Raw genomic sequence first — 13,173 nt, 5'->3', positions numbered from 1 at the left:
GTAGGTATGGTGTTCTTTTCTTTGAAAGCTTCATTTTTTCATCTGTGAACATAGAGCTGATGTGACTTGCCAAAAAGCTCCAGTTTTGACTCATCTGTCCAAAGGACATTCTCCCAGAAGAATTGTGGCTTGTCAATATGCATTTTAGCAAATTCCAGTCTGGCTTTTTTTATGTTTTTCTTTCAAAAGTGGAGTCCTCCTGGGTCTTCCATGGAGCCCACTTTCGCTCAAAAAGCGATGGATGGTGCGATCAGAAACTGACGTACCTTCACCTTGGAGTTCAGCTTGTATCTCTTTGGCAGTTATCCTTGGTTCTTTTTCTACCATTCGCACTATCCTTCTGTTCAATCTGGGATCGATTTCTGGGGGCGTTTTCCTCTTGCGGCCGTGCCCAGGGAGGTTGGCTACAGTTCCATGGACCTTAAACTTCTTAATAATATTTGCAACTGTTGTCACAGGAACATCAAGCTGCTTGGAGATGGTCTTGTAGCCTTTACCTTTACCATGCTTGTCTATTATTTTCTTTCTGATCTCCTCAGACAACTCTCTCCTTTGCTTTCTCTGGTCCATGTTCAGTGTGGTGCACACAATGATACCAAACAGCACAGTGACTACTTTTCTCCATTTAAATAGGCTGAATGACTGATTACAAGATTGGAGACATGTGTGATACTAATTAAAGAAACTAATTAGTTTGAAATATCACTATAATCCAATTATTTATTATCTTTTCTAAGGGGTACCAACAAATGTGTCCAGGCCATTTTAGAATATCTTTGTAGAATAAGCAGTAATTCATCTCTTTTCACAGCTTCATTGCTTTATTCTCTGACATACCAAAGGCATGCAAGTATACATGATAAAATAGCTTTTAATTTCATCACTTTTCAGGAGGAATGAAGCATTATTTCAATGAGCTGTAAGGGTACCAACAAATTTGAGCACGTCTGTAGATGAATTGCAATGTAGTTTTTCCGCTGCCCTGACCCATTTGGAATGTGTTTTTACTCATTTCTTTTTTCAGATGTTGCCAATGGCTCCAGTTCAGGAGGATATCGTCCCCCTCCAAGGACCAAAGAGGTGACCATCAACGGACAGAGTGTGAAACTGAAATACTGTTTCACCTGTAAAATATTCCGACCGCCTCGTGCCTCTCATTGCAGCCTTTGTGACAACTGTGTGGGTGAGTACAACCATTCCACAGTGTCCTGTAAGCCCGCTGTGTTCCTAATACTCCTGTGATACATTCCATACTCCCTTGATACATTCCAAACCCTCTTCTTTCATTCATACACACTTCAAACCCTCTTCTGTCATTCATGTACACTTCAAACCCTCTTCTATCATTCATGTACACTTCAAACCCTCTTCTGCCTGAAAAGGGGACACGGTGTCATTACTTATGATGTACGTTACAGAACACATGTGCTGATGCATGTGTTAATGCACATCAGTACTAAGCAGTGTTACAGGCATGGGTTTTAATTGAACTTGAGGAATGCACTCTGGTATGGTGTGAACATAATAGAAATTCAAAAGCTGTACCTTATTGAAGTGCCAATCCTATCTGCAAATCTGCTTTTACTGCATCGAGAGCAGGTGTTCCTTTTAAACTCTCATGGGAATTCAAACAATGGCTAAATGCTGTAACTGGGGTTTATTTTTATTTGTTTTTTTTTATTTAAAAAATGTAGTCGTTGCCAATTATTTTTAGGCTCAGCTCACCGCTACCACCCCTGGGCTGACTCGGGAGGGCGAAGACGAACACACGCTGTCCTCCGAAGCGTGTGCCGTCAGCCGACCCCTTTTTCACACTGCGGACTCACCATGCAGCCACCCAAGAGCTACAGCGTCGGAGGACAACGCAGCTCTCGGGCAGCTTACAGGCAAGCCCGCAGGCGCCCGGCCAGACTACAGGGGTCGCTGGTGCACGGTGAGCCGAGGACACCCTGGCCGACCTAACCCTCCCTCCCCCCGGGCGACGCTCTGCCAATTGAGCACCGCCCCCTGGGAGCTGTAACTGGGGTTTATTTGACTAGGATGTTTGCATTGGACATGTGCCCCCCAGTGGTAAAATTTAGCCCATTTACAAAATGAACAGAGGTGCAGAACTGACAACCTTCCATAACAACCATGCCACATTGTTTAGATTGTCTAAGAAATATGGCACCTCCTAACAAAATGACATTTTGTAACATTATCACCACACAGTCCTTACATTCCCAGCATCAACGCTAGATTTTTTTTTTTAGCATTTTTAGGGTTTTGTTTGTTTTAAGAGAAGTGAACAAACAGCTGAAACCTTTTTGTCCTTTTTTTGTTGCTCAGTAACATCATGCAAAACACTGATTTGAGTACTACAGGAAACGCTGGAAATCACAAATAATAGAGCGTTTCTATGCAGCTGACATGAGCTCAACTTGTGCGGATGTATCTGTGTATTTTTAGCCATGGGCAGAGACCCCAGTATGCATTTCCATGGAAACGGTTCAAGAAGAATTTAGGGTTTTATGTTCAGCAAGCAGAACCCCATCTTTAACATACAGAAACCAGGCTTTTATTTTCATTTCTTAATAACATTTCCTGATGTCTAATTCAGTAACACAAGTTTGAATGGTCCTGGCTTCATTGGAAGCTATCTATCTATCTATCTATCTTATAGTGGTTTGCAGAATTATTCATCCTCTACCAATAATGTCACATTTTGTTGAATTACAAATAATGTATGCACAGTTTTTCAAACAAACTATTTTTATTCAAAGCTGTAGTGGTTAAACTGAACACTGTTATATGAGGAGGAGGTTAAATGTCAGCAAAACTTGCAAAGAAAATGTACAAAATGATATTTACTGGTTGCATAAGTATACAGCCCCTTGTCAGTACTTGGTAGAAGCACCTTTTGCAGCAATTACTGCTATGAGTCTTTTTGGATAGGTCTCTACTGGCTTTGCACAGTAGGATGGTGAAATGTTTGCCCATTCTTCATGGGACAATTGCTCCAGTTCTAATAAGTTTGTTGGGGAAAGTCGATGGACTGCAATCTTCAAATCTCGCCATAAATTTTCAGTTGGATTCAAGTTAGGACTTTGACTGGGCCACTCAAGAACATTAATTCTCTTCTTGTTCAACCACTCCAGTGTGGCTTTGGCTTTGTGCTTCGGGTCATTGTCCTGCTGAAATGTGAATTTCCTCCTCAGTTTCAGAGTCTTGGCTGACTCAAACAGGTTTTCCTCAAGGATTTTCCTGTACTTTGCACCATCCATTCTCCTCTCTATCCTGACAAGCTTCCCAGTCCCTGCTGAAGAGAAGCATCCCCATAACATGATGCTGCCACCACCATGCTTGACAGTTGGGATGGTGTTGACTGGGTGATGTGCAGTGTTGGGCTTGCACCAGACGTAACGCTTGGAATTTAGACCTAAAAGTTCAATTTTTGTCTCGTCTGACCACAAAACCATTTTCCACATGTCTGCAGTATCATCTACATGCTTTTTCGCAAACTCTATAGGTGCTTTAAGATGAGGCTTTTTGAGTAATGGCTTCTTTCTTGACACCCGTCCATACAGGCCAGCTTTGTGTAGGGACTGGCTTATTGTTGTTGTGTGAACACTGACTCCCATCTCAGACACAGAACTTTGCAGATCTCTGAAGGTTGGCTTGTTGGCTTCAGAGTGACAACCCGAACCAGTTTCCTGCTTGCCCGGCTGCTCAGTTTGGGAGGGCAACCTGATCTGGGTAGTGTCTGGGTGGTATGATGCATCTTCCACTTCTTTATGATGGACTTCACTGTGCTGAGAGGGATAATCATCACCTTTGAAATGTTCTTGTACCCTTCTCCTGCTCTGTGCCTCTCTACCACTTTACCCCTGACTTGTTTTGAAAGCTCCTTGACCTATCTCCCAAACTTTATTTGTATATATTCCGGTTAACTTCTAGGTTGAAATACAGCAGTATTATTTCAAGACTCCACACATTCAGGCAATGGTGGGTTATGTCTGTATGCTACTATATGCACGTTTCAATTAGTAGTTCAAAATTACACAGTACCCCAGTGGTATTAGGCTGTGTCTTTGTTTAAAACAGATTCATATTAAGATGGTTTTGTTACAAATCTTGCATTTGTGGACATGGATAATCTTTTGGTCAGTTTTAATATCCAATCAATTCTGGAAGGGACAGTCAGAAGATGTGTGGTTAGGGTAGGGTTCAGAAGATGTAGTGTGGTTAGGGTAGGGTTCAGAAGATGTAGTGTGGTTAGGGTAGGGTTCAGAAGATGTGTGGTTAGGGTAGGGTTCAGAAGATGTAGTGTGGTTAGGGTAGGGTTCAGAAGATGTAGTTTGGTTAGGGTAGGGTTCAGAAGATGTGTGGTTAGGGTAGGGTTCAGAAGATGTAGTTTGATTAGGGTAGGGTTCAGAAGATGTAGTGTAGTTAGGGTAGGGATGGAATAATACAAGGGGCATGGCAGTTGGTTACCAACATAACCATGGTAACCAAAGTGTGATAAGATCTGACTGGGTGTACAGCTTGCATCCCTAGTAATAAATCAGTGTGGACAGAATTTTCACTTTATCTATCTATCTCTCGCTCTCTCTCTCACTCTCTCGTTCTCTCCCACTCTCTTGCTCTTGCTCTCTCACACTCTCTCTCGCTCTCTGAAATTCAAATTCAATTCAAAGGTGCTTTATTGGCATGACAACATTAGCGGCATTGCCAAAGCAGTTACAAAGTACAGTAGATAATATAAAATTCCATAAACATTATGAACATCAAAATCAAAAGTAAATAATGAAAGTGAATAATTAAATATGGAGAGAGGAATGTAAAACGGAACACTGGTAAATAATAATTTGGGGTGTTTGTCCCACTTTTGTATAGTCCTGGTCTGTGAGTGGACCCCACACTTCACTACCATACAGGGCAATGGGCTGAATAATGCTTTCAAATATTTTTTTGCCATATTCTTACAGGGGGGATTCATGTTATACAGCTTCTAGTGTAGCTAAAGTCCAAACAATAACCGACTACAAGGTTTCTTTTCTTAACGAAAACTTTTTTTTCTTTACAACTGTCACTAACTGCATTGAGCAACTGTATTAAGTATCAAACCAAAACAAAATTGGAGTGAAACTGAGCTCTTAGTTTGTGCAGAAAAAAAAAAAACACACATGGAATTCTTTCTCTCTTGTATTGTTATCTTCTTCCTGTCTGGTCTATTTCCTGTTGTTCTCTTTCCTTTAAAGCAAAGGCTTTTGGTTATTGTAGTTATTCGGTAAACTCAAACTTCTTAACAGAACCTTAAAGAAAGTTGAAACACAGCTTCCTGCAAGCCCTGCATGCTTTTTCTTTTAATGCATTCACTGCCAGGTTGAAGCTCCCTGGTGCACTGATGGTCAAACCCAGGTAGGTGTAGCTGGTACTGTGCTCTAGTCTATTGTTACCCAGTGTGTCAGCTTCAAATGTTGTTGAAGCCGACACCCTGGGATCCTTCAAGAAGCTGCTTGATGAGATTCTGGGATCAATAAGCTACTAACAACCAAACGAGCAAGATGGGCCGAATAACCTCCTCTTGTTTGTAAGCTTACAGGACTGTGTGTGTGTGCTGTTACAGGGTTGTGTGTGTGTGTGTGTGTGCGCTGTTACAGGGCTGTGTGTGTGTGTGTGTGCTGTTACAGGGCTGTGTGTGCTGTTACAGGGTTGTGTGTGTGTGTGTGTGCTGTTACAGGGTTGTGTGTGCTGTTACAGGGCTGTGTGTGCTGTTACAGGGTTGTGTGTGCTGTTACAGGGCTGTGTGTGCTGTTACAGGGCTGTGTGTGTGTGTGTGTGCTGTTACAGGGCTGTGTGTGCTGTTACAGGGCTGTGTGTGCTGTTACAGGGCTGTGTGTGCTGTTACAGGGCTGTGTGTGCTGTTACAGGGTTGTGTGTGCTGTTACAGGGCTGTGTGTGCTGTTACAGGGCTGTGTGTGCTGTTACAGGGCTGTGTGTGCTGTTACAGGGTTGTGTGTGTGTGTGTGTGTGTGCTGTTACAGGGCTGTGTGTGCTGTTACAGGGCTGTGTGTGCTGTTACAGGGCTGTGTGTGCTGTTACAGGGCTGTGTGTGCTGTTACAGGGCTGTGTGTGTCTGTGTGCTGTCTTCACAGTGAAATGTGATGAAGCTGATGCTGTTCACAAGCACTCTGCTGTGTTTTTCACTGTGTCTTCACCGTCAAATGTGATGAAGCTTGTTGGAAAACATGGAACAAGTATTGAATAGCAGTTTGCTACTCATGAGGAATGACAGGGCTGTATTCATGTTATTTTTCTGAAAAGTGATTTAACATTGGATAAATGCAAGCACTGCTGTAATAGATGAAGGCTGGCTTTATTATTATTATTATTTATTTCTTAGCAGACGCCCTTATCCAGGGCGACTTACCATCGTAAGCAAATACATTTCAAGTATCACAGTACAAGTAATACAATACGAGCAAGAAATACAATAACTTTTGTTCAAGCAAAGTACAAGTGTGACAAACCACAATTCAATAATACAGCAGATAATAGTGATAGTTACATCAGGATGTGATTAAATACAAAATACTACAGGTTAAACACTTGGCAGATTACAGTATTCTGAAGTACAGGATTAAATGCAGTAAAATAGGGGGCAGATAAGAGCAAAATAAAGCACATTTAAATGAAGGGTGATAGTGTCCCAGGATACAAACAGAGGAGTTCTACAGGTGCTGTTTGAAGAGGTGAGTCTTAAGGAGGCACCGGAATGTGGTCAGGGACTGGGCAGTCCTGACATCTGTAGGAAGGTCATTCCACCACTGCGGAGCAAGGGTGGAGAAGGAGCGGGCTCTGGAGGCAGGGGAGCGTAGCGGAGGTAGAGCCAGTCTTCTAGTGCAGGCGGAGCGGAGAGGTCGAGTGGGGTGTAGGGAGAGATGAGGGTCTGGAGGTAGCTGGGTGCAGTCTGGTCAAGGCATCTGTAGGCTAGTACAAGAGTCTTGAACTGGATGCGAGCGTAGTTGGTGAGGAAGGGTCGGATTCTTCGGATGTTGCTCAGGAAGAATCGGCAAGTGCATGCCAGAGTGGAGATGTGCTGGGAATAAGAGAGGCAGGGGTCCAGGGTGACTCCAAGGTTCTTAGCGGAGGAAGAGGGAGAGAGTGTGGTAGATTCCAGAGGAACAGAGATAGAGAGATCAGAGGAGGGGGAGGAGGAGGGAAAGAAAAGGAGGTCAGATTTAGAGAGGTTGAGTTTGAGGTGATGCGAGTGCATCCAGGAGGAAATAGCAGACAGACAGGTAGAGATACGGGAGGAGATGGTGGAGTCAGAGGTGGGGAAGGAGAGGAAAATCTGAGCATCATCAGCATAGAAATGGTATGAGAAACCATAGGATGCGATGAGGGGGCCCAGGGAGCGAGTGTAGAGAGAGAACAGGAGAGGACCCACGACTGACCCTTGGGGGACTCCAGTTAAGAGAGGGTGAGGTGTGGAGGTTGCTCCACGCCAGGTTACCTGGTAAGTGCGGTTGGAGAGGTAGGAGGAAAACCAGGCCAGAGCAGTGCCAGAGATCCCCAGGTCAGCGAGAGATGATAGTAGAATAGAGTGATCAACAGTGTCAAAGGCAGCAGAGAGGTCGAGGAGAATAAGGACAGAGGAGAGAGAGGCAGCTCGGGCACACTTTAGTGAGTTGGTGACAGACAGGAGGGCTGTTTCAGTAGAGTGAGCAGAGCGGAAGCCAGATTGGAGAGGGTCAAGCAGAGTGTGGTTGGACAGGAAAGCAGAGAGCTGGCGGTGTACAGTCTGCTCGAGGGTTTTGGAGAGGAAGGGTAGGAGGGAGACAGGACGGTAGCTCTGGAGGGAGGTGGGGTCGAGGGTAGGTTTTTTGAGGAGGGGAGTGATGGAGGCTTTTTTGAAGGCAGAGGGAAAGATACCAGAAAGTAGAGAGGTGTTGAGGAGGGAGGAGATGAAGGGGAGTAGAGCAGGAGCAGCAGCTTGAAAGAGGTGAGTGGGGAGGGGGTCCAAGGCTGTGACCCTGGAGCAGGGAGGAGAGGTCAGAGTCTGAGAGGGGCAAGAAGGTGGAGAAGGAGGGCGAGTTAGTAGGGGATGTAGTGGGTGTAGGGGTTGGAGCAGGAGGGGGTGCGGGGAGGGAGAGGTGTTAAAGAGTTTGCGGATATCTGAGATTTTAGAAGAGAAGAAGGAGGCGAAGTCATCAGGGGAGATAGAGGAGGGAGGAGGAGGGGGGAGGGTTTAGGAGGGAGGAGAAGGTAGAGAATAGTTTACGTGGGTTGTTAGTGGAGGCTTGGATTACAGATTGGAAATAAGCACATTTAGCAGAGGAGAAAGTAGAGGAGAAGGATGAGAGGAGAGTGCGGTAAAGGTCTAGGGCAGCAGGGAGTTTGGTTTTCTTCCATTTCTTTTCAGCAGATCGCAGTGCGATTCTTGCCGAGTGGAGCGCCGTGGAGAGCCAGGGATGGGGAGGGGAGGGGCGAGCAGGTCGGGAGGTGAGGGGACAGAGGGAGTCAAGGGAGGAGGTTGGAGGATGGAGGTAGCAGAGTCTCTATGGAGAGTTGTGAAAAGGAGTCAATAGGAGGGAGGTGAGAGAGAGCAGTGGAGGCAAGGACAGATGGGGAGAGAGAGCAGAGGTTACGGCGAGAGGTGACAGTGGGGGTAGGAGGAGCAGGGAGAGGAGAGAGATAGAAGTCAAAGGAGTGGAGGAGAGGGAGGAATCCAGCACCGTGGCTGGGGTTGGAGAGATGGATGTTGAAGTCACCCAACAGGACAGTCGGGGTAGACAGAGAGGGGAGGGAGGAGAGTAGATAGTTGAGTTCATCCAGAAAGTGAGTGAGAGGCCCAGGGGGGCGATACAGAACAATGACTTGTATTGTAACGCTTGAAATGTTTTTGCTTACGATTGTAAGTCGCCCTGGATAAGGGCGTCTGCTAAGAAATAAATAATAATAATAATAATAATAATAATAATAATAATAATAATAATAATAATAATGAGCAGGAGTTGACAGGGAGAGGTTAGTTGGACTGCATGAAATTCAAAGGTATTGACAGAGAGTGAGGAGAGATCGGAGGGGACAGAAAAGAGTAAGGAGGGAGAGAGGAGAAGACCCGTCCCACCTCCCCGTCCAGTGAGACGCGGGGTATGGGACAGGACGTAGAGAGAGGACAGGGCAGCAGGAGTAACAGTGTTATCAGGGGACAGCCAGGTTTCAGTGAGAGCAAGGAAATCGAGTGAGAGGTGGGAGGCAAAGGCAGATATGAAATCAGCTTTGTTAGCAGAAGAGTGACAGTTCCAGAATGCACCAGAGAGTGTGCGGGAGTGGGGGAGAGGCAGAGAAATGGGGTTAGAGGGGTTGGAGGAGCAGCAGCGGAGGGAGGGCAGAGGACGAGGACGGGAGGACAGAACAGGGATGTGAGAGACAGTCATAGCAGGACAGGCAGGACAAAAGGCACAGTAGGAGCAGTGGGGTGGAGGGTACAGACCTGACTAGTAGATAGCTTCTTCTAGAGGTTCGGATCTAGTCGAACAGCGTCACAGCGCAGGCCTCCCCTTGCTGGACTCCCACAGCTAGACTCCCGGCTCTTTTGTTGAGGCTCTTCGGTTTGCTGGCGCTTCTTGCTGGCGCCGAGATAAGCTGCTTGATTAAATGTTACACCTATCTTGCTTCAGACACTGGTTACCTGTAGACTCCCACAGCTAGACTCCCGGCTCTTTTGTTGAGGCTCTTCGGTTTGCTGGCGCTTCTTGCTGGCGCCGAGATAAGCTGCTTGATTAAATGTTACACCTGCTTGGCAAAAGAACCAACTAAACTGTGTGGAAACCAATCAAATAGCAAAATCAACTGCTAATCAGTTTAGCCACTCACCTGGTACTAATCACACACTAACTCAGCCAATTCAAACACCACCTTACAATGTCACTAAATGTAGTTAGTTAAAATTACTTGTAGCAGGAACTTATCTATCTGCCACTGTCCCTGTCCCTTTATACTCTGGGTATATAGATACTTGCACTGCATTGACTCCGAGCAAGCAAGAAATAATAGCAGCTTCATTGAGCAATGGATGGTAGCAGAGAGCTGAGAAAAACACCAAGTTAACGTATATTTAACTATATTTAAACAACCGCACATTAGAAGTAAATTGAAGGCAATATGATAGAGAAGTTACACTGAAGTTGTAAAAGATGTAACAACTGGTAATCGGTTCTATACTTGGACTGGTTTCCCTGCATGTATGAAATAAACTTAACACTGATTAAGAAATGGTGTCTGTGCAGTTTCTTAAGAAACATTGATACTCACGTTTTAAGTTACATCAAAGCTGATGCTGTTCACAAGCATTCTGCTGTGTTTTCAGTGTCTTCACAGTGAAATGTGATGAAGCTGATGCTGTTCACAAGCACTCTGCTGTGTTTTCAGAGTGTCTTCACAGTGAAATGTGATGAAGCTGATGCTGTTCACAAGCAGTCTGCTGTGTTTTTCACTGTGTCTTCACTTTTGAAATGTGATGAAGCTGATGCTGTTCACAAACACTCTGCTGTGTTTTCAGAGTGTCTTCACAGTGAAATGTGATGAAGCTGATGCTGTTCACAAACACTCTGCTGTGTTTTCAGAGTGTCTTCACAGTGAAATGTGATGAAGCTGATGCTGTTCACAAGCACTCTGCTGTGTTTTCAGAGTGTCTTCACAGTGAAATGTGATGAAGCTGATGCTGTTCACAAACACTCTGCTGTGTTTTCAGAGTGTCTTCACAGTGAAATGTGATGAAGCTGATGCTGTTCACAAGCACTCTGCTGTGTTTTCAGAGTGTCTTCACCATGAAATGTGATGAAGCTGATGCTGTTCACAAGCACTCTGCTGTGTTTTCAGAGTGTCTTCACAGTGAAATGTGATGAAGCTGATGCTGTTCACAAGCAGTCTGCTGTGTTTTTCACTGTGTCTTCACTGTGAAATGTGATGAAGCTGATGCTGTTCACAAACACTCTGCTGTGTTTTCAGAGTGTCTTCACAGTGAAATGTGATGAAGCTGATGCTGTTCACAAACACTCTGCTGTGTTTTCAGAGTGTCTTCACAGTGAAATGTGATTTTTTTGGCATTTTAAAGGTGGTAACCCTATTTAACATTGTTCAACATGATATTCGACATAAGCTTGATTATTAGAGATATCAATACCATAGCCTACATTATTGTCGGTGAAGAACCTTTTAGTTTAAGAAGTTTTTTTTCAGACAGTAGGATGATCGCGACCTACCTGACACGAAGTGCTCTCTTCACAGTGATGTGTTCTGAGTTGGTGTCCAATCTTTTCTTCTTTTTGCCGATAACCACTTCTTATGACGTTCATCTTCGACAGGAATTCGGTAAAAAAAACTCCTTCCTTCTTCTATTTGAGCATCCAACTGCACAGCAAGTCTCCGGCATACTGAAAATAAATATAGTCTCTCTAACTGAACCGTCGTACTACTGTGTTCTCCGATTGCTGCAGGCTATGACCGACACTCACTTGACCGTCAAAATGGCGGACGTGGACTCCGTGACGTCACGTGCAAAACCTCAATATACAGAGTGGTTGGAAAGTAAGTTTACAGAGATCCTCCCAACTGGCGCACCCAGTAAAGGCGCTCTGCATGGAGTGCAGGATGTGCCTTATAGCCTGGAGATCGCAGGTTCAAATTCAGGCTATGTCATTGCCGACTGTGACTGGGGGTTCCTAGGGGGTGGCGCACAATTGACCGAGCGCCGCCCGGGTAGGGAGGGCATAGGTCGGCAGGACAATCCATGGTTCATCGCGCACCAGTGACCCCTGTGACTGATAGGGCGCCTGCGGGTCTGCTATGGAGCCATTCAGATCTGTGTTGTCCTCCGGCACTATAGGTCTGGTGGCTTCGCTGTGGATCCGCGGTGTGAGAAATTACAGATTGTCAGGAACACGTTTCAGAGGACGCGTGTTAGCCTCCGTTCCGAGTCTCCATGGGGTTGCAGCGGTGAACCGGGATAATTAATAATAATTGGGCAGAAAACCGGAGTAAAAACCATTTGCGATGACTGACTAAATTTAAAATAAAAAGAAAAAAAGAAAGTTTACCACATTATCACACCATATCTCATGTGGTAAACTTACTTTCTAATCACCCTGTATATACATCATTTCCTCTTTCCTTTCTTCATTTACTCAGATATAGCATTTTGGTGGCATCGATATCCTGCTTCTTTTTTCACAGATCATGGAGTGTAAGCCTTTTTGATGTCAATTATTCATGCAGTAGTGAGGCATACAGCCAGCAGAACGGATGAAGTAATGCTTTCTTCCTGGCTTCTCGTTGCAGAGCGCTTTGATCACCACTGTCCGTGGGTGGGTAACTGTGTGGGGAAAAGGAACTACCGCTTTTTCTACATGTTTATTTTGTCGCTGTCTTTCCTGACCATCTTTATATTTGCCTTTGTCATCGCCCACGTCATCCACCGTAAGTAAACAGCATGAGGGAATTAAACCAGTCAACCTGCTACTTGCATTATAAAAAATAACAAAAACTCACAAATAAAGAAAAATGTCACATTTCAGAATCTTACATGAAATACTGTGCTACTATGATGGCTTTGGGTAGACACTTGTGATATTATTTTGTAGTTTCTTTGATTACATGATGTTAAAATAAAAGATCTAGGCTCCCGAGTGGCGCATCCAGTAAAGGCGCTCCGTGTGGAGTGCAGGATGCGCTCTATATTCTGGACGTCACAAGTTCGAGTCCAGGCTATTTCTTTGCCGACCGAGGACGGGAGCTTCCAGGGGGAGGCGCTCAATTGGCCGAGCGCAACCCGGGGGGAGGGAGGGTTAGGTCGGCCAGAGTGTCCGCTGCTCACCGCGCACCAGCGACCCCTGTAGTCTGGCCAGGCGCCTGCGGGCTTGCCTGTAAGCTGCCCGAGAGCTGCGTTGTCCTCCAACGCTGTAGCTCTTGGGTGGCTGCATGGTGAGTCCGTAGTGTGAAAAAAAGCGGTCAGCTGACGGCACACGCTTCGGAGGACAGCGTGTGTTTGTCTTCGCCCTCCCGAGTCAGCGCAGGGGTGGTAGCGGTGAGCTGAGCCTAAAAATAATTGGCCATTCCAAATTGGGAGAAAATAATAAAAATAATTGGCAACGACTAAATTTAAAAAATAAAATAAAATAAAATAAA

General features: G+C 45.2%; 1 protein-coding gene across 4 annotated transcripts in view; it reads left to right on the top strand.

Annotated features, from left to right (window-relative positions):
• The window catches only part of LOC117402829 (palmitoyltransferase ZDHHC14-like), an 81,096-nt gene that overhangs the window by 53,771 nt on the left and 14,152 nt on the right, over nucleotides 1–13,173 (top strand). For all 4 annotated transcript variants that reach the window (XM_059023486.1, XM_059023484.1, XM_059023483.1 and 1 more), the window contains exons 3-4: nucleotides 1,025–1,183; nucleotides 12,328–12,465. In XM_059023486.1, coding sequence (XP_058879469.1) covers nucleotides 1,025–1,183; nucleotides 12,328–12,465 — 297 coding nt within the window. The remainder of the gene's footprint in view (nucleotides 1–1,024; nucleotides 1,184–12,327; nucleotides 12,466–13,173) is intronic.

Source organism: Acipenser ruthenus, chromosome 5 (assembly GCF_902713425.1).
Source record: "Acipenser ruthenus chromosome 5, fAciRut3.2 maternal haplotype, whole genome shotgun sequence".
NCBI classification, from domain to species: Eukaryota; Metazoa; Chordata; class Actinopteri; order Acipenseriformes; family Acipenseridae; genus Acipenser; species Acipenser ruthenus.
This window is presented reverse-complemented; position numbering and strand designations above follow the sequence as displayed.